Here is a 21516-nt window from a genome sequence, read left to right on the forward strand (position 1 = left end):
AACTTTAAATTAGTATAGATATACCATTCTATCCAGTCGCAAAAATAGATAAGGCAAAGCAAAACAAAGCTAAAACAAACCGCAAAAGAAAAAAAAAATGTCACACCAACTAAAACTCTGTTGGTAAAAAACAGCTAGCCAATCAGTCAACAAACGAACCAACCAAGAAAGCAAGCAAAAATCTTCATACCTTGGTGAGGTTTTAAAATGTGGAATTTCAAAAATTAAATGCTTTTTATATATAGACAAGTTATTTGTGTGATGAAAGTACACACACGTATGAATGCAAAAAAAATATTTTCGGACTCAGGGTATATATTTATTTAAATATCCTTTCTACATGAATGGCTGCACAGGTGTACATAACAGCCTTTCTGTATAAAAAGGGGATATAGAGTGATGCAGTACTCTGAATATTATGTTTGTAAAAATTCTGCACAATGGGAATCTTGAAGTTGGCAGAATTCTTGGAAGGCTACCTTGACCTCCCGGAGTGGTTTCTATCAGGTCATCACTAATGTGCCAGAGTTCTTCTGTTATAGTGTGTATTCTAGGTTTGATCAACTTAATAGTGCTTAAGTACAGATATTAAACAAGTGGTGTTCATATCATCTTCAGAAAAAAGATCTTTGCACTACGTACTTTAGAAGTCATTGCTTTGCCTTTACTCTTCTTTTTTTTGGTGGAATTTATTAAAGATTTTCTAAACAAATTTGGGTGGCTGTTGATTTTCTAACCTGAAGAATCTTAGCATGGGGTGAATAAATGATGCTAAGCATAATTTTTTAAAAAGAAAAGTGGACTAAAACTTAAAGACTTTGATGGTGGAATTAATGGTGACAGTCAGGTGCTTAAATATGAGTTGACCTTATTACTGAGATCTATTACGTAAATAAGTTTCTGCATCTTAATAAATAAATAAATAAATAAATGCCTTAACTGTGGAAGCAAGATCACGCATAAGCAGCTAGATGTGTGCTGAGATGAACATAGAGCACAGGCACCCAGCTGCATCCTTCTTTAAGCAAGCCATGATTGTTCTTCCCTAGGCTTCAGTTGCTGTCTCCACAGAGGCGCCAGAAGTCCACAGAGGTGCTTGAGCTATTTTCTAATAAGCATGAGAAGCCTGAAATCAGGATGTTCAAAAGGCTGTTGAATTTACCTCTCCGTCTTGTTACACTAATCCTATTTCATAGAGAGTCCCATACACAGCACTTAAAACATTGCTTCAGGTGAGGGTTGTGTGCCAGAGGGTCATTCAAATACATGGAGGTAGAAAACAACTTTTTTAAACATCTTTTTTTTTTTTTTTTATATTTTATTGTCGTCTTCTTCTTATTATTTATTTATTTTTTTTAATTTAAATTTTTTTCTTCTTCTTATGTGTCCCTGGGAACATGTTAATTTGTCATCTAATACAATGTGACTTGAGACCCTTTGGGTCAGCTGGAAATAAAAGAAAATTAATAATGAGAGTCATCTAAGGAAACAGGAGAAACCCATTCTCCATAAATTGTGTAACTACAGGCTTCTGAAGCCATGAAACTGACGAAAAAATGTGGGGTTTTTTTGTATTCTGTCAGATGCTGAAGGCTGCTCTGAGACATGTGCTACTGCTTCTTGCTGAGTCGAGATATTTGGCAGGAGGCCCACAGAGAGAGTAGGAGAGAATAAAGTCTTTGTGCCAAATGCTCTTTTGAGTGCCTGAGAGCTGGATTGGCCTTTTTTTCTCTGTGAAATCATATAATTAGTAATCTCAGACCTCAGCCTGTTAATTTACAAAATGTCTGCACACTTTAATATATCGTTTGCTTAACATGTTTGATAACAACCTCAGAGATACTGGGGCTCTTGACTTGTTGTTGTATTTATAAACTGTGCCTCACCCTGGGTGTTTCCCAGCCAGCTCTACACAGGCTGGTCTCATGGATGGTGTCAGCTCACAGCTGCTAGAGAAGGAGCGTGGAAAGTATCTTGCCTGCAAAAAGCAAAGTGTCTCCATTTCTGGTCCATAGGGAAGCATGCAGCCTTCGCTGCTGTCAGCATCCTCCCCTGCCTGCTCCCTTGCTCGGCAAACAGGGCGGCCATGGTGCAGCAGTTCCACCCTGGGCACCTGCCTCAGGAAGCCCTGAGAGACTCGGTGGGCTCAATGCAGCTGGGGAGCTGAGCTTCTGGTGAGGACTGAGCCGGTGTCCACAGGCCTCTGCTTCTCCTCCTCTTACAGCAGGTGAACCTATAAAGAGCTGCAAGATGCTGAATGATTGTGATCTTGTCTCTGAACACTCTGGTTTTGTGAACCTAGCAGTCATCCGATTTCAAAACTTAAAGCAGGACCTAGGGATGGCAACACTCTAGGCTGAGAGATGGGTCATATGAGGAAGAGGAATTTCAGGCTAACTGAAATTTAGTTCTGTTTTGAGTTCCTGTGCCTCTGGCTAAAAGTTTGGCGTGAATGCGTCATTTGTAGCCATTGCCATGAAAAGGCTCTGACTTTTGTGAGAGAGGAGAAAAGCTTATTTGAGTTAGACTGGCTCACTCCTGCCAAAGGACTGATTGAATAAAATTAGCCTTTGTAAGGCCAGGAGGATAAAGTCAGATGGCTGTGAGCTCTCCAGGTCCAAGAGATCCTACATGAAACACTCCATCTGCGGTTTTATTTTTGTAAAGATTGTGTGACCAGCTGGGACCATGCCAGCTTGCTGTGTTATTCCCACAAGTCTTTTTCTCTCTTGGTGGAGATAACTCAATCCTTCCATCCATTTCAGTGCATAAGTTTTGCTACAGGAATGTCTGAGGCTTGATGTCACAGGATCATTAGTGAGCTTTTCTCAGGGGAATGCTTACATTGTAGTTTTCCTTGATTTTTTTCCAAAAGGGGTAAGGTCTTCTGACACAGATGGCTGTAACTGGTGTCTGGCAGACAGCTGATGGATGAGATTTTTCTTTGGCACTGTGCAGGAAAGTATGCTTGGCAGTGTGACTGTGGCAAACCATTCATTAGCTCAGTTTTTAAAGGCTACCAGAGATGCTGTCTGCATAGTGCTAGGCTCACCATCCTTCACCCAAGTGGACTAACTAGGTTAATTGCATGGCAGTGGCAGCGCAATGAGAGGAGCTGGGCTAATATCTGCAGAATAAACACTTATCAAGAATTACTCTTGTTAATTTGAAATGGTGGTTCTCTCAGGAGAGAAAACACCACATTGAATCCAAAAAGCCTGGGAGGGGCTACTGTTAGCAGGATCTTTTGTCTATATGCTGCCTACAGGTGGCACTGCAAAAATAATCACTCCAAGCAATCAGCTCTGTTTTTTAACAATTCACCTGAGAACCTGTCCCAAGATGCAAGACACATCAGAGTAAAAGAGAAATGAAAAGCAATGCTGTACTTTAAAGCTGAGCTGATTCCCCATGGGTGTAAGTAGAGTGTAGTGGGTGATGTGTCTATCAGGACTTTTTCAGTGCCTAAGGAGACCAAATGACTTTTAATAGTTATAGTTGAGGTGCAAGGCATGAAAACAATGCAGTAAATGAGACCTCAAAGTCCTGTCAATCAGATGTGTTTGTAGGGGTTCAGGAAATATTTGCATGAGGAGCTGTCCACATCATTGCATTACCGGAATCAAGCAATGAAAAAATAAAAGGTCTGCATGGCCTCTGGCGTGGGATCCACTGCTCTTATCGAACAGGGCAACTCTTCTACTTGACTCACCGCAGTGTTTTCGCATGTGCATCTCTACAGCTATTGATCTGCTGATCTAGCAGGTAACCCGCCTAATAGAAGAGAATTATCTTGACAGTCTGTGTACGTTTCTTAGAAGCAAAGGGTGAGGGTTAAATGTGATTTTGCCAAATGCTGCCTCTGTCTTCCTTGCCTTTTTTTTTTTTTCTTTTCTTTCTTTCCAAAAGGTTTCTAATGCTTATATCTGTTAGATGTTGATGAATACAGTAGCTTTACACATGTGAAGCTACTGCAGCTCCTTATCCCCAGGCTATGCCACTCATGAGGCTGAGTGTGTAAGCTCCTTAAACATGTATGGATGAACATATAGACACACAGACTGAAACATGCACAGTACATGCAGAACCAACCACATAGATCAATGAAGACAAAACAAAAGGTTTTTCCTGGCACACACAGCAGTCACACAGTGGATGGCCCAGTCCTCATCCTTTTTCCTGGCTGATTAGGATTGAAGTCTGCTAGTGGAGGCAGATACATATATATACAAATATACAAAATGGATTGCTCCAATAGCTGGTCTTAGACACTCAACCTGACTAGTAGCTGGTCCAAGGTGTGCCCATATTACCAGTTACTTTCAGTTGGATTCATGAGGTAAACAGATCTCTTAATCTATTACCAACTTGTCTGGCTTTAATTTCCCTAGCGTTCACACATACCAACTCAGAGAAGAAAGTTCACCCACAAAAAATACAGAAATGGGATTTAATGAGAACATAGAATAGGTTGCAGTGTTGGAGCACAAGGTTCAGCCAGGCAAGTGAACCGATCAGTTCCTGTTTATACTTCTCTGTCTCCTCTTATCCTGTCCCCTTTATTGACTCATGCTTGTTCCTCCCCAGTCTGCCCTGACCCCCTCCCATTCCCTGCACCTGATCCGTCCACTAAAAATCCCATGATGTGTCACACATTGCCACAAAATGCCTGATGGCAAATTTTACAGTCATAAAATTCTGTTCCCCCTTCATCTGAGAACAGGTCCTATACTCCTGTATCCAATAACTCCCTTTAGTCTGCATGGCATTCTGGGGAGGCATTTTCTTGTGTTGACTCATCTGAGTGGGTTTGCCACAAGGCCCAGGGGCTTATCACTCCCCATAGATGCTCTGTTGATGTTCTTTAGTATCCTGTGTCTCCTTTGGACCCTCAGGGTCTCTGGGTTCAGCCAAGGACTGTGCTAAGGTGAGGGTTATTTGACACATCCTCAGTTCTAGGTATTTGGAAAAGGGATCATCAAGAGACTTAGAGACCAGCTTCTTGCTACAGGAAATTCTGTCTTTAGAAGTTAAATTGAGTATTTGTTTTATGTCGTAGACTAGTTTTGGACTACCTGAATGTTTTAAATGTATGTGGCATCAATGGAATAGAGAGCTAAATAAGTTTTTAAGTACCCATGTGAAATGTAATGATGATGTAGAATAAGACAGCACAACATTATCATTTTTTTCCTGCTGGTTCTATAGCGCAACCCCACGTGTCATCTGGAAAATAAAGCAGCATGAGTGCCTTTCCTGAGATGGACCACAACTGTGGCATGCCTCATTGTCACCACTGAGGACAGAATAATTACTACTGTGTCTGTAATTGATTTTTCAGTTCACTGGCCAACGAGGAAAAAAAGAAAAACACTTTTTTTTTTTTTTTATAAAATAAAATGTTTTGCTTTGTTTTGAGATTTTTTGTAATTTAAAAAATCCCTTCAGTTTGTCATAGCAATAAAAATATTGTAAAAAAACCCCAAAACAACAAAAAACAACATGGAAACAATTTTTTTGCCTACTTTTAGGTTCCATGTGTAACCCAATTGGACTATATTTCAAAAATAGTTACACTGCTTGGATACTGTGCTTTTAGTAAATGAACTATTCAATGGAAAACAAATGACAACTCGATGTTTTAAAACCTGATTTAATAATCTTAATTCATCATGTTTTTCAGTCGCATATCTAGACTATATGTCATCATTTGCTCAGTCACTGTAACACTTGCTAGGTATGCAGTCATCAGAATAAATATCTCAGTTGCACATCCAGGTGTTACCTTTATCAAAAATAAAAAATATAGTTGACAGGCTCATCCACCTTTTATTTCAAAGGGTTTGGAATCCGATCTCTAAAGGGTGTGTTCAGTAAGGTTCCTGTCCATGTGTATCTACCGGTACTTCTTTGGGAGTCAGTGGCTTGCAAAGGTGACGAGATTATGACTGGTATGGGAGATGCCTCTCCTTTTCCTGGTGTCTGTGCTGCCAGTTCTCCCTCTGGCCCATGGAGGCAAAATGAAGGTGTGCTTTGTTTTGTGTTTACACAAGCAAACTGAAGCTTGTGTTCCCAAAAATCTTGTCTCCTTTTTTCCCCAATTATGCTAATGACTGATATAATGGAAGATTTTTATCTTTAACAAAAAGCTTCACATTACTTATGTTCTTAGAACACGCAACTACAGCAGTATCACCACCATTGCTGATGGAGTATGAATAAATCCAATTTAGGTTTTTCCCTACCAGCTGTTAGGTGGATATAACAGAAAATAGTGAAAAATATTGAAATTAATTGAATGAAGGAACTGGACAGTGTATTTCTTGTCATATATCTTTGTCTGACATGTAAACAGAGAAAGCTTAGATGGAGAACCTGGTTTAGCTGTGATTGCATAACATTTTGATTGCGACAGCTACTGACACTTATTAAACCATTGAAAAAATGCAACAATACTGCATGTGAGTGTTCATTTTTGTGTGTAAGAGATTTTGCAAGTTTATTTGTCCTTCGTATCTACAGTGACACACTAAGACTGATATGACATATTGTAATTGCTGAAGTGTAACAGAAAGATAACCTACATTTGTTTTCCATGTCAATCAGTGTGAACAAAGCAAACAGACTATGTGAATGAGAAAATCCACTTTTTTTCCTGGTCATTTAGAAGCAGGACAATGATTTAGAGCCTAATCTGGAAAATGATACATTTTAAATAAATAAAATCAATAAATTAAATAAACCACTACTTTTATTTATTTTTTTTTTGATATCCCATTTGTTGGAATATTGTGGTATAAAATAGTGACTAATCACTCAGGGAAATGGGTAAAGCAGGTTGATCATCTGCTGAAATATTGTTTTTCCTTGCAGATGTTTATTAAAAAAAGTAGTTCCATTATAGTCCTTAATGCAATTACTCATGTGGATATGGTTTACATGAATAAAGTCTGCTTTGAAAGACTGGGTCACTATGGTATCTCATATAGGACATCTTCCTGATTATACTCAAGATGACAAAAAAGGCCAAAGTTTTTGTAATGTTAGATGTAGTATGGATTAAAGCTCATGACTAATAATAATTTCCTTATTGCTGACCTGTTGCTTCTTATTTCAACTGAAGCTTTGTTCTTGTGAAAAGCTTTAAAAACCACACAGACACAAGCAAACAAATCTTGGCATGCTTTGCATAGTTTCTCTGACCTCAGAGAAATTACCTGAAATGGAATAAAAGAAGATACATTTACTTCATGTAATTGCAGAGCTGTGTTGCTTCTAAGCTCATATAGGATCTGATTTCTGCAGAAGGAGGTGATCAGGTATCTGTGGCTGCCTGCCTCTTCTGCTTCTGTGTGGCTGAAACTGCTTCTCACTAGTCTCTGCACCCAGTTGTAGGAACTAAAATGGTAGAGAACTAACCCAACAAAGAAAGGGGACATTTTTCTGCCAGTCTAAGTCCCTGGCTTACCGTTGTCAATGACAGTGTTCATGAAAGCAAGGGATGAAAGTGCAGGAAAAGGGGTAAGGGATCTTCTTTTTCTTCCAGTAGCTCTTAGTCACTAGATTGGTTTAGCTGTGTCACCCAGTTGTGCCAGTGTCTTTCCAGAGAGCATATAATAGAACATTTTGATTTTTTTTGAACATGAGCCAACAGTGTGCCCTGGCAGCCAAGAGGGCAACTGTGTCCTGGGTGCATCAAGCACAGCATTGTCAGCCAGGTGAGGAAGGCGATTGTCCCGCTGTGCTCTGCACTGGTGCGGTCTCACCTGGAGCTCTGTGTGCAGTTCTGGGTGCCACAGGTTAAAAACGATATAAAGCTACTGGAGAGTGTCCAGAGGAGGGCTATGAAGTTGGTGAAGGGTTTGGAGAGGAAGCCATATGAGGAGCTGCTAAAGTCACTTGGTTTGTTCAGTCTGGAGAAGAGGAGACTGAGGGGAGACCTCATGGTGGCTACAGCTTCCTCACAAGGGAAGGAGGAGGGGCAGGCGCTGATCTCTTCTCCCAGGTGACCAATGACAGAACCAAAGGGAATGGCAGGAAGATGTACCAGGGGAGGTTTAGGTTGGACATTAGGAAAAGGTTCTTCACCCAGAGGGTGGTGGAGCACTGGAACAGGCTCCCCAGGGAGGTGTCAGAGCCCCAAGCCCAACAGTGTTCAAGAGGAGACTGGACAACGCCCTCAGACACACGGTGTGATCTGTGGAGTTGTCATATGTAGGGACAGGAGTTGGACTCGATGATCCTTGTGGGTCCCTTCCAGTTCAGGACATTCTATGATTCTATGATTTTTTTTTCACTGTTTACACTGTGGCTATGGCAATGATGGGGATCCTGAAGACAGAAACAACCTGTGACTTTATTTCATCGAGTACATGGCAACATGATTCTTTCCTCTTTGTTAATGGCCAGAAGGACCCGTGCAACTTTCAAGAAATAGAAGATTCAAATGACCAAACAGACAAGTGTCAGAATTGAACATGAGTGTTTAAGTGGCAAAGCTAGGAAATGGCCATCATAACAAATAATTTAATTCAGAAGACTTTCCTTGATTTAATGCTACCTTTGTGTATAATGTTGCATCTACAGTGAAGATGTTATATTTATATATGTCAATTGCAAAACAATATTGAAGAGTAACTTCATTCATTTTTATGTTAAATGAGGAATAATAATTACTTAGCTTTATTTTTTTCAGAGGTATGATTATGAACACTTAAGGTTTTGGTGTACCGATTTCATACTGATTTATGAGATAGCTATTCATGATTTCACTACATGAAAAATGTTATAAAAGTGGCAGGTTAATTACAGGGTATACTGTTATTGGGTGAAATATGGTTATGTCTGTTTTCCAAGTTACGCTCTCATAATACAGTGTTACATCTTTGGAACATAATATGTACATATGTTAACATAATCATCAAGAAAAATTCATAATCTGTACGCATAGATATCTCTGAGTCTCTTTCTTTAGTCCTTCTTTGTTTTGAATTCAGGAAGGATTACTTGCATTAGCAGAGAAGGCAGCACTGAGTGTTTGCACTGGTTTTGAATAATGAATTTCTGTAGATTCCAGAAATGACATTCAGCTCCTCAAACATTTTCTGCAAAGCAAGCAGAATACTTTGAAGTGTGTGCTAAGAGAAAAAAGAAATAAAACCAAAATGTGAATCTCCTAAAGTGCTATCCTCCTTTTGTGGAATGGCTCAGTAGCTTAATGAGGTTAATTTGTATTAGGTTGTGGTAAATCCTTTATCAACAGTATAGCGGCTTTCATTTCACATGAATGTGACAGATATGTACTTACTGCACTGGAACTTAATTATTTGATATCATAAGGAGCTGAAATCCCTACATTTCCTCTTAAGGAATATTCATTGCATACTCTAGATGGTAAATAGAAACTAGATGATGGTTGGCCTAGATTTTCAGTGTTTGAAATATCTCTATACTTTTCCAGGTTGTTTTGGTTTTATACCTAGGAAATTTCAAAGCAGCTTTATTAAAGATTCCCAAAATACTATCAATAATATATGACTATATTTTGTTCTCTCTACTTTTTTACATATCTTTTCACCTTTTGAAATGCTTTTCTGTATTGTACATGAATTTAAGTAATCGTTACATTTCATTACACTATTTTTCCAGAAAAGTCTTAAAATGCTTGATTTTCTCTCTCTAATTACTACAAACCAATTCTTTCAAAAGTTTTGTTTCAGTATGAACATTTGCCTCACAGCATTTTAGAACAGCTCTTTGAACTTGCTTCCATTCCGGATGGCTGCTGGTGCACATAGTACTTAATTTTCTCTTAGCAGGTATATTATGGCATTTCTGTAGACCTGATAGAGCTGTGTCAAGCTATTTAATATGACAATGAGGAGACAACTTTTCAGGATCAGTGATAAACATCAGAATACAAATAAGAAGTAAAAACGAATATGGTAAAAAAATAGGTGGGATGAAGTTCACGTCCTACCACTAAATTTACTTTCCTTTCTCTACTCAGTGTCTGGGTTTTTTATAAACCTTTCACAAAATACAAATAAGTTAATTTGTGTTAAGATGTGTGGGTGTAAGATGTATAATTGCCTCTCAGAAATTAATGTAGACTTAGAAAAGCAGCATGTTTTTGGTCTACTACCTGTTATACATTTGAAATATATCCTAGAATATTTTCTATTGTATTCACACACACACACACAAAAACTTAGAACAGTTTTAATGAGAAAAATGAATGCATTTAAATTGTTCTATTGGCATATATACTAATGAAATTGTTTAGAAAATAATTAATGGTAATTTTTACAGCCAGCTGTACTGGTAGCTGTAAAAATAGTTTTTCATCATCAAATGTATGAAAATATCAGAGACTGTAAAGTTCAGGTAGATAATATAAATTGCTTTTTTATGCAGAAAAAGATTTTTTTCTCTGAGATTTCTGATTTATATGTAACATTTCAGTGTATCACATTATGATGGATTATGGGTTAATTGCTCACATTATGTTAAATCATTTCAGCTGTAGTACAGCATGATGTGATAGAGTATAATCTAACCTGACATAGTATGATGCAGTGAGTGACGACAAAGATCACAGACTGTTCAGTGGACTTTGTTCTGCTGAAAAATGCATAATTGCCTGAAAGAAATGTTTAGTAGTTTATGTTTTCTTGATGTCTAATTGCTGCCTTTGGCTTTTGCCTCTAGGTACATTCTTGGGGTCCATAACCTGCATCAAATTTATTTTATTTTCTCAGCCCTTTTGGGAGCTGATACTGTGCAATAACTACTGAGTGGATCCAGGAATCTGTGTCGGGCTCCTGAAAGCCTATTAGTAGGGCCTCCTCCTCATGGAAGCTCTTTTGTATTGTTTGCTATCAAGGATATAAAAGGTAGCTGAAGTGTTTAGTACACAAGCTTTGCATAAAGCATGCAACAAGTTAAACAGCAGAAGAAACAGAGGGGCTTATAGCTGCCGTTAGAATATATATTGCTTTGTGTAATTTGTATTTTTCCCTTTATACAGTTGTAGGTTAATACGAGCTAAAGGTTCAGATTTCTTTCTCCCTTCTGATGGAAATGAACTATCCCCAGAAATATCTGGTCTTGTATCAGTAAACCCTGGAAGTTCTGTTTAAATAATGTTTTCTGAACTCTGGATCCTTTGGTAACTGACTGCTCAACCAGAAAGGGTAGTTTGGTGGTTTTTCTCTTACAAAATTGGACGTCTCATAGGACTCCAGTAGCAGGATTCTGGTGATCAGTTAAAGCAGCACGGGTGGGGGTGATGGGTACTGGATAGGGGATAATAAAGATTGTCCTGTTGCCCCCCATCTTTGAAAAACTTTGACTTCCTGTCTTCCCAGACTTCCATTGCAGTGCCAGACAGAAAGATTTAAGATTTCGTTCTGTACTAGATTTTATTTCTGTTTTTCGTTCGAGGGCTGTCCATCTGTAGGAAGGTTTTGGGGTATCATGCAAAAAACTGCATCTGCCCTGGACATAAAGTCTGGAGACATAGATTCTGAAAACATATGCATGTATGGGTAATTTAACATTGATACTCTTCCATTTCAGGTTTCTCTCTTAGAAGAAAGGTAGAGATACAGAGCTGTTTATGGGAGTTCAGAAATTAATATAATTTCCAGTTTAGTTTTATAATGTTTCTGCTTCTTGCTTCACTGGAACAGTCCTGTATGCAGCCTTCTCCAATTGTTCTTCTTTAGCCAGTGTTTTCTGCCTGAAACAATTACACTACATTTGACAAGGAAATCAACTTTACATTCTAATGTTAGTATCATTGTAATACTAGTTTCATACATGGCAGATTGACTTACAGAGCCAAGTTTAATGCATTTCTAATTAAAACCAACCGACCAACCAAAAACCCAACCCAAATAGAACAAACAAAAACCCCAAAAAAAAGACAAACAAAACCAATACAAAGAGTGCAATAGTACCTTGCAGTGTTATCAAATTGCTCACCTTCTTATTTTCACAGCTCACCATGTTAAAACTGGGACCTGTGAAGTGGTGGCACTCCACAGATGTTGCAATAAGAACAAGATAGAAGAAAGATCACAGACGGTGAAGTGCTCCTGCTTCCCTGGGCAGGTAGCAGGTACCACCCGGGCAGCTCCTTCTTGTGTTGATGGTGCGACTACTCTATTGTTTCCTTTTGTTGCATGCTCTTAAGGGGTTTTGCTGGCTTAATATCATCAATGAGAACCACACCATTACAGTTAATTCTTTAAGATAAGAGTAGGAAGTCTTCTGCATTTTGAAGGGCATGGCCAAGGTGAATGTCAGGAAGATGGGAAAATGAATTATTTGCTGTTACTCTGTGGAAATGCTAAGCAAAATTATTAGATGCCAGTGAAAGAGACCTCTTGATAAGCTAAATTTCATCTAACTAACAAAGTGCCCTTGGAGTTGTATGAAATTCACTTAATTAAAAGTGTTTATGCAAAATCTATGTGAGCATATCATTTTCATGTGCTGCAGTCTGTGTTTTATTTATATATTTATTTTTATCATACAGAAACAAACAAGCAGAGAAATAGAACAAAATTCTGGCTGTTTCTTTAAACCAACACTGTTTTTCTATTCATAGTACAATATTAATGCTTTACTTAACAAAACTGGCATAAGGCTCATATGTTTTATTTGGGAAAATACTAGCTGATTTTTCACATCTCTTTCTCTGAAAGAAGAGCAGGATGGATTCACCCTTTGCATGATCTCCTCACTGTTGATATGTTGTTGGCTGTCAGTGAAACTGTAAACATGTCATCACCAGGGAATAAGTTTTATCAGGCTATGCTAGACTGTATAGTAGATCAGGCAAAATATACTAACCTCAAAGAAGAGATGCTACTTAAAACTTTGAAATCTGGCTAAGCAAGAGAAAATTAGGGTTGGAAAGAAATGCTGTGAAATTAGTTCCTGAAATGTAGTAAATTAAAAAACAATACAAAATGAAACAGAGTACAGAGATCAGCTTTGAAGCATATAGCACCTTGTGCGAATTGAGACCTAATTTCTTGTGAAGGTTCTGAGCTGGCTGAAAATCACAGGCTAGCTGCCAGTCAATGTATTTCTAACATTTTCCTGAAAAATAAATGTTGCAACATAATGACATAGTAAACTGTCCATTTCAACAACATGCAAATGTGTTTGTTTTCTCTTGTAGCTTCAATAGTGGAGCAGAAATGGTGGTGCCACATGCAGCCATGTCTTGAAGGGGAGGAATGTAAAGTTCTTCCAGATCGTAAGGGATGGAGCTGTTCCTCTGGGAATAAAGTGAAAACAACTAGGGTAGGTATGATATGAACCTTACATGTTACCAACAGGTAAAAAAAAATAAAAATAATAATTGCACACGGGATTGTGTGCACATGGAAGATATCAGCTGAGAAGACCAAAGAAATGTGGGAGGAGAGACATTGGACTTCCTGGTCCTGCACACTTTTCTCAGCATACTTTGCAATAGCTTGAACATGGTAAGCAGTGTGCCAGACCTTCTCAGGTAAGTAGTGGAGATTACAGTAGAGCTGATCCCTTTTACAGCAAACAGTGGTGATCAAATGTATTATAATCTGATTTGTATTTCTCTCTGAAACTAGTTGCACAAAGTCTATGCACCCTGTTAAGCTCTTCATTCACAGGAGAACAAACAAGTGTGTTTTTATCAATAACATGGAACTACCATGTTTCTACATAGAAACTGCTGAGTATGGTAAGCATTTGATGTGTTGTTACAGTATGATCTTCTGGCTCTTTCTGTCTTGTACAACTGGGATTTCTTACAAAATTTTGACAAAGTTTCAGTGACTTCCTTTTCTCCATTTGTCAGTTTTTATATTATTTGTTCAAAACTACATCAACAGAAATATGTCTAAAATTCATCATATACCAAGCCTGAAAACAAAGTAAACCTGCTGTCATCTCAGCTTTCTAGTGGCTAACTGAAACAGAAAAATAACAGTTTCTTCAGCTAAGCATTGAGGGTGCAAACTTCCTAAAATTACAGTGTTGTATCTCTGAAAGGTCAACACAGTTGTTTGTCAACATAAACAAATTGAAATGCACTCTGAAGACACATATGCATGTGTGTAAGCATAAACACCTTTACCCTTACACCCCATCATACACACTGATGACTGCTTTTGCTTGTAAATATTTGGTAATTGTTTGTAGTGTCAGGCCATAATTTTCTAATTTAGTGTTTACTCTGTGCAGGTTTTTGAGTGTCCATGTCGTTTGACTGAAATCTTCCTTGAGCTAGATTTCTGGTACGCCTTGGTTGTAGTGAAAAGTAGTGTGCATTGACTGAATTATATTCCTTCTATTCCACAGAGTGCCCTACATATCTCAGTTTCTGTATGTGTCGTTAAAACATTTTGACATTCTTTGAAGGAAGGATACTTCCTAAATGTTTGATATAACATTCTACTCCTGAACCCTCTTTCTAATGTTTCTTCTAAAGCTAACCTTGCTTGAATGCTACCCACACTTTATGTTGTACACGCCAGTGCAAATCTGGTTATATGCATGTAAAATGTATGCGCATGTATAATATAACCAAACAGATCCAGAGAGAGTTTAGTAGTAGTGTTAGAAACAGAAAAATAATAATGCGTGTGTGTGTTTTGAAATCAGTCTTGGCTACTACTACATGGCACTATTAACATTAAGGAGTGCATACCATTTTATATTCAATGTGTTTAATAAACAGGAAGTAAAACTGTGGGCCTGGTTTACACTTCTGTAGGAAAAAAAGAGTTCACAAAAGGGGGAGATATCAATTAGAATTGCCTTATACCACTGTTGCCAACTTCTGGGTCTGGCTGTTTGCAGGAAATGGCCTTTTCTTGTCCTCCATGGATGGTGGCAATCCTCAGGACTCACTTCATATCTCTTGAGAAGTGAAGTTGTGAAAAAGCCAGTGCTTTTCTCTATTTGCCATCATACTCTCTGGTTCAGTACAACAGCTACCATAACATGCCTGAAGACCTACCACCAAGAAAAGGAAAATACTAATCCCCTTAAATCCTATTTGTTCTGCCTTCTAATTTGCCCAGATGCTGTATGTTGCCCCCTTCTTCCTTAATTTTGCACACACATTTGACACAATAGCAAATTTGAGTTCAAATTCCTGACTGAAAGTTGGTCTAAGTCATTGAAACCAGGTGGCAGGGGAATGAAGGTCTCTGTCTTTCTAGATGCAGGAGTCTGAGATTTTAATAGACATCATTCTGATGCCCAGAAAAATATTCATTGCTATTGGAAGTGTGAGTGATGATTTGTATTAAGAAAGTAGCTCATTATCAAAAAGCAAGTACTTTCTCCTAATATTTAGTGACTACAATATTTCTGTATATCTTCTTTCTGCTTGCCACAGTCTATAAATAAAAGGAAAAAATCTAAATCTAATCTGTTGTTTCAAAATCTGTGTTTTTTGGCAGAAAGTAAAAAGAACTGTACAGAGAGTTAGTATTAAGAAGCCATGAATAATAAGTTTCTGATTGTCAAATGGCATAATCCATATGTGATTATCATGTATAATGTAAAAGCATAAAGAAACAAAGGGAACTGAACAGCTTGGGCGATTTAAGTGTATTGCAGAAAAGCCTTGTGAAGGCTTTCGTGAAAGACCTAAGAAAGTCTATATTCACCTCCAAACATCTTCTGTAAGTTTGCCTCCTTCATATGCAGAAAAAGTAACCCAATTAATTGTTGAAGTTCTACTTTCTCTTCTACAGGATACCAAGTTCAAAAGTAACACCTACATTTCATATTTCAAGCTGTTAATAATTAAGCATTAGGTTAGAGATAAAACCAGTGGAGGAAGGAGGTATTTTGCTAGTCCACCTCTGTTAGCATATTTAATCACACTATGTTACAAAATGATAATACAAACTTCTTGATACTTATGATATCAGTCACTAAGCAAAAAGGACATTGAATAATGGGAGAGAACTAATCGATTTTTAAAAATGTGGTCTACTTGAGGTTTTGCAGTTTGTTCAGATATGGCAATCTAATAAGGTATTAATAATACACGAATAATGAAATACAAATAGCGTGAATGTTACTCAGGATACTCAGAATGCATAAGTTATGAAAAGCAAGGTGGAAAATATTTATCTTCAGAATGCAAAACTAGGTATTATGGAAAGATTAATCTATTTTTCCTAATTTGTCTACATATTAGTGGGAGAGGGCTGACATTAGGACTTAACCCTGGAAAAGGAATGAATATGGGGGGAAAAGTGTGTGTGAATAAGTTGGGTACTGTGTTAACTTGTGCTGGCTTAGCATTGACTATTTTGGGTCTGTGTAGCCTGCAGGAGAGGAAGGGGAGAAAAGGCAGTGACAGTTTAGCTAAAACAGTATTTTTTTTTCTTAATATAAAGAAATGCATGTTTGTGTTCCTGAACATTATACCAAAAAAAAAAAAAGAGGATGCTCAGGAACACATTAGGAGAATTATGAAATTATTATGTGCATGCCTGAGATTTACCAGGCACATTGTGGCATTTCCCCCTGACTGAGGAACTGTTGTGACAGGAAACGATTGAACTTTTTTCTACATGGCTAGGCTCAATGTTTTGATAATTAAACACAAACAATTTGTCATGTTACTCTCTTCAAATGATGACAAAATTGTTTAAGAACATTGGCCGTTATCTTTATAATAGAGGCTGACTTTAAATGAGAGCACCAGAAACTGCCTGTAACCCGTATGAAAGTGCATGCTGCAATGCCTCCTGGGGCTAGCTTGGAGCATGTTGTGGCTCTTGGGCAGCCCGTAAGCCCATGTGTCTTTCCTGCAGAAACTAGAGCACAGAAACACAGGTGAAGTTGTGCATCCTGGTTCTCGTCTTGAGACCTTGGGCTTGTGACATGACTGAAGAAGCATGCACTTGCACCTAGGAGTAGGGAAGTGTCCCTGGGTGGATATTTTAGGCAGATGTAGAGAAATATGCATTGATATTTTTCATGTGAAATAGAATAGAATAAAATAAAATAGACTATTTCAGTTGGAAGGGACCTACAATGATCATATAGTCCAACTGTTTGACCAATTCAGGGCTGACCAAATGTTAAAGCTTGTTGTTAAGAGCATTGTCTAAATGCCTCTTAAAAACTGACAGGCTTGGGGCATCAACCAGCTTTCTAGGAAGCTGTTGTGGCTTAACTTGGTAGGGAGCTAAACACCACACACAGCTGTTCCCTCACTCCCCACCCCAGAGGGATGGGGGAAAAAATTGGTAAGAAAGGTAAACCACCTGGGTTAAGATGAAAGTTTAATAGGACGGAAAGGGAAATAATAATAATAATAATAATAATAATAATAATAATAATAATAATAATAATAATAATAATAATAATAATAGAATATACAAAAACAGTGATGCACAATGTGCAAAGCCTGTCCCTGAGCAGCAGTTCCCCTGGGCAGCTTCCCCCATCATACTGAGCATGACATCATATGGTATTGAACATCCCTTTGGCCAGTTTGGGTTGATTGTCCTGGCTGTGCCACCTCCCAGCTTTTTGTACTCCTGGTGAGAAGCTGAAAAGGCCTTTACTACTTAGCAACAACTAAAACATCAGTGTATTATCAACATTATTCTCATTCTAAACTGAAAACACAGCACTGTACCAGGAAGAAAATTAACTATATCCCAGCCAAAACTAGGACAGAAGCTTGTTCCAGCATTTGACCACCTTATCAGTAAATACATGCTTCCTAATGTCCACTATAAACCTCTCCTGGTGCAGCTTTGAACCTTCGCACAGTAATGAAATAATACATTGTCTTTAAGCTTTTAGTTTGATTTGGTAGAACTTCTTATGGAATAAGGCACAGTTTAATGCAAAGTACTCAGTTCTATCTAAAATGTGTGGAGTGGAATTTAGGGGACTTTGCTTAGGTTAGGACTTTCTAGAGTGAGATGACTAGCCCAAACTCTAGCCTGTCTTTTTAGTGTTGGAGAGAATTGTGCAGTTCCAGAGGACAATTAATTTTGTCCTAAGATAAGTCAGATGAATTACCTTCTGGAGGTGCTTATGTCTTCCTGATAGCTCCAAAGGAAAGCCACGATGACTACCTCACCACCTGACATTTAGATACTTAATGCTGAAGAGGAAGGTGCTGATTCGAAGGATTTACTCTCTTGGATGTGGTCTTCATTAGGAAGATGATAAAAAAATCACTTTCATTCTTTGTCTTTTTTTGGGAAGCTTTGGACTTTGACCTCTATCAAGTGCAATCTAAGAGAAGTTTCGAAAAGGTCATGTTGTGAGGATACAGAGCTATAAGCTAAACCAGTGAATCATATTGTGATGAGCAACATATCCAGTCTCTCTGCAGCAAAAATTGGCAACGGGTGCATGTCTTTTAGAATTGACATGTTGGTATAATACGACGAAGAATGATAATAATGATGATAAGAAGAAGAATGATAATATAAATTAACCAGAAAGATCAGATGTAATGCAGAGCACGTATTGATTATGAACCTCTGAAAAACTCTAGAAGGTGCGAGTGAACAATGTTTTCCTATAAACAATTGAAAGTAGTATTTTTAGACATGTCTTAAAGGGCCTTCATTTGGAAATGGGCGTTCAACTTCTGGAATAGCTGAGCACCCACACTTTTATGAGGAGCAGAAGGAACTGCAGTTGTCACTCTGAAAACTGGCTATCATTTTTAATATGTATGGAAAAGCACACTGCAGAACAGAAAGGAATCAATATCTAATATATTACTATGTAACTATATGCCAAACCAATATTAGAAATAGAGTACTGTAAAAAATAAAATAAATATTACAAGGACAAAGAGAAATAAAAGAGAAATATTACAGGGCCAAAAATAAATCCATATTGAGTATATTTATCTACATTGCAAATCCAAATCTGCTTTCCAAATCAATACCAGAGACAGATGACTAGTGTGAAAATAACAGAAATATTGCCAGGATGTAGAGAAATCCATACTGAGAGTGTTTATCTACTTTCCAAAACAATATTGGAGAGAACCTGAAGTCAGATATTTGTAATATTCCATTTAATCTAATTTTACATTATGACATTCAGAGTTTAAAAGAAACTAAAAATTGAATAACATTCTTGGAAGAGGGAAAAGTGTACCATCCAAACACACCAACTGGCTGCACACGAAGCCAAATGGTGTTCAGTAAGTGCATTGCGCTACTCTGAATCAATGCAGTTCTGTTTCTATCTATAAATACTGGTTACATTTTTACCCCATCTCCTCTCTTTCACTTGCAGATGCTGGATTGTTTCTAAATTAGTCACCATTGCTGAAAGGAGAGACAGTAATTTTATTTATGTTTCAATTTATAAAATAAGCTGTTCATAACCCTTTCTACACAAGGAATAAAAGGACATATGTTAGATACCTTTACATAGTAATGCTTTGCAGCGGGGTACCGAGATTCCAAGTATCAGGAGGCAACATTAGTGGTGACTCATCTACCACCAGCGCTGTCACAGCCACTGCTTCAGTAAGACAACAAGAGAGCTAAACTGTGTCCCTGTATATGAGAAGAAAACGATATTTTTTTTGTAACTGAGCCTGACATCAGTGTTACCAATGCAGCTACATTAATTGTTGATCTGTGCTTCTCTGCCTGAGCTACAGATGCACAGGCTCTTTAAGCAGCAGCGGAGTGCAAGAAAATGGAATAAGCATTGTTGTTTTTTTCTGGCAAAGTTGAAAAGAAATATTGTCATTGTGGTAGCCTGAAGCATAGGAGGTTCCATCTGAATATGAGGAAAAACATGTTTACTTTGAGGGTGCCAGAGCACTGGAACAGGCTGCCCAGAGAGGTTGTGGAGTCTCCTTCTCTGGAGACATTCAAAACCCACCTGAACACATTCCTGTGCAATATGCTCTGGGTGAACCTGCTTTAGCAGGTGGGTTGAACTAGAGGATCTCCAGAGGTCCCTTCCAACCCTAACCATTCTGTCATTCTCTGATTCTGTAGCCTCTTCCCTTCACATACTTATTCCTTTTCCTCATTCAGGCTTTTCAAAACCAGCAGTAGTAATGGCACATAATTAGAAAAAGCAGAAATTCATCATGTAAACATTGTGTATAGGTTATTCTAGGATGTTTCTGATAGGTTGGATGCATACTAGTTGTGTCAGTCAGTGCCAATAAGGCAATGTATTTCTCACATGACATTTTTTTAGTGTAAAACTGCTACTAACTTCCATTACATGAAAAAAATTGCCTTTTGTTTTGATCACTGTGACATATGAAATACTTACAGGATAAATCAATGATCTACCATGTTTCAGTAATAATGACAGGAAGTGCTTTTCCTAACATCCTTTAAGTCTCTGTATGAATAAATTAAGAAACAACCTCACTGTAAAAGTGCTCTATCCCTCTGCCTCACTTCAGAGCCTCTGTGTATAGAATCCTCACCTTCTACCTTAATTTCAGTTGAAGTTTTATAGGAATAATACGTATCTATACAGTGACTAGCAATACTTTGTGGTTCATAAAAAGGATGCAATTACAATAGAAGTAAGTGCACAGACTGTAGCAAAATATTACCCATGGAAAAGAGTGATTGCAATTGTGACAGCCTCTTTGTTGCTATGGTATCTCTTTCCATGCCTTTGGCTAATCTGTCACTAGGAGAAATTTGCAGCTGTCTCAGTATGTTTCTCATTGCTAACTCAGAGACCCTGTATCTAACCTGTCATTAAAATAGCAGTAAATGGTGTGTACACATTTTCCTAAAATATAGACAAGTTTGAGAGGGCAAATGAGCTGGTAATGGAAATAGGATATTTTCTGGGGTCAAGCTAGCTTTTTGTATTAGTCAGTAATTACTGTTTTGATCTAGCATCACGATTCTTTCATATTGAAGGTCTATTTTTTGTAGGACACCTAAACACTAATCTTTTGGGACACTTGGGCATTTTGATGAAAATAGTTAGCATTCCAGCCAACACACATTACAAGAAATCATCAGTATTCAGGGCTACGCAATTCAATGATGTTCCTAAAAATGGCTGCTACATACCAAATTTACTTATTTAATGTGAAGTTGGTGTGCCTAATTCTACCCTATGAAGTCTACATTTGACATGAGTTTAGGCCTATAGCTTGATGGTCACAGAAATCTAGACAAGCCTTAGTCCTTTCTCTGAAGTCAAATGTACTTAAAATACCCACAAAAAACAAGTTATGGTGGAAAAGAATAAAAGAACAGGTGTTGTGGTGTGAAATGATATAAGCAAAGTCACAGACTGAAAGGACAGTATAACTTTTTGGGCAGGTGAGGATAATCCAAACATTCAACTCCCAGGAGATATTCAGTCTCAAATTTTGTTTAGTTTTGTTCTGACTTCTAGTTCTACGGATACTGATAATAAGAACTGAAAGTGAGGAACATTAAAAGAGAGAATGGGTTAAAGGCACTATTCATAGGTACAGCTCTTTTGGAAAGAGGGAGTCTG

General features: G+C 37.9%; 1 protein-coding gene across 8 annotated transcripts in view; it reads left to right on the forward strand.

Moving 5' to 3' along the window:
* TAFA2 (TAFA chemokine like family member 2) overlaps positions 1-21516 on the forward strand; it is a 194578-nt gene that overhangs the window by 157984 nt on the left and 15078 nt on the right. For all 8 annotated transcript variants that reach the window (XR_010469523.1, XR_010469525.1, XR_010469527.1 and 5 more), the window contains 2 exons: positions 12005-12157; positions 13196-13320. Coding sequence is in view for 1 of the 8 variants with exons in the window: in XM_013366732.3 (XP_013222186.2) it covers positions 12005-12157; positions 13196-13320 (278 nt within the window). In the remaining 7 variants the exon portion in view is untranslated. The remainder of the gene's footprint in view (positions 1-12004; positions 12158-13195; positions 13321-21516) is intronic.

The sequence above is a fragment of the Columba livia genome, chromosome 1, assembly GCF_036013475.1.
Source record: "Columba livia isolate bColLiv1 breed racing homer chromosome 1, bColLiv1.pat.W.v2, whole genome shotgun sequence".
NCBI classification, from domain to species: domain Eukaryota; kingdom Metazoa; phylum Chordata; class Aves; order Columbiformes; family Columbidae; genus Columba; species Columba livia.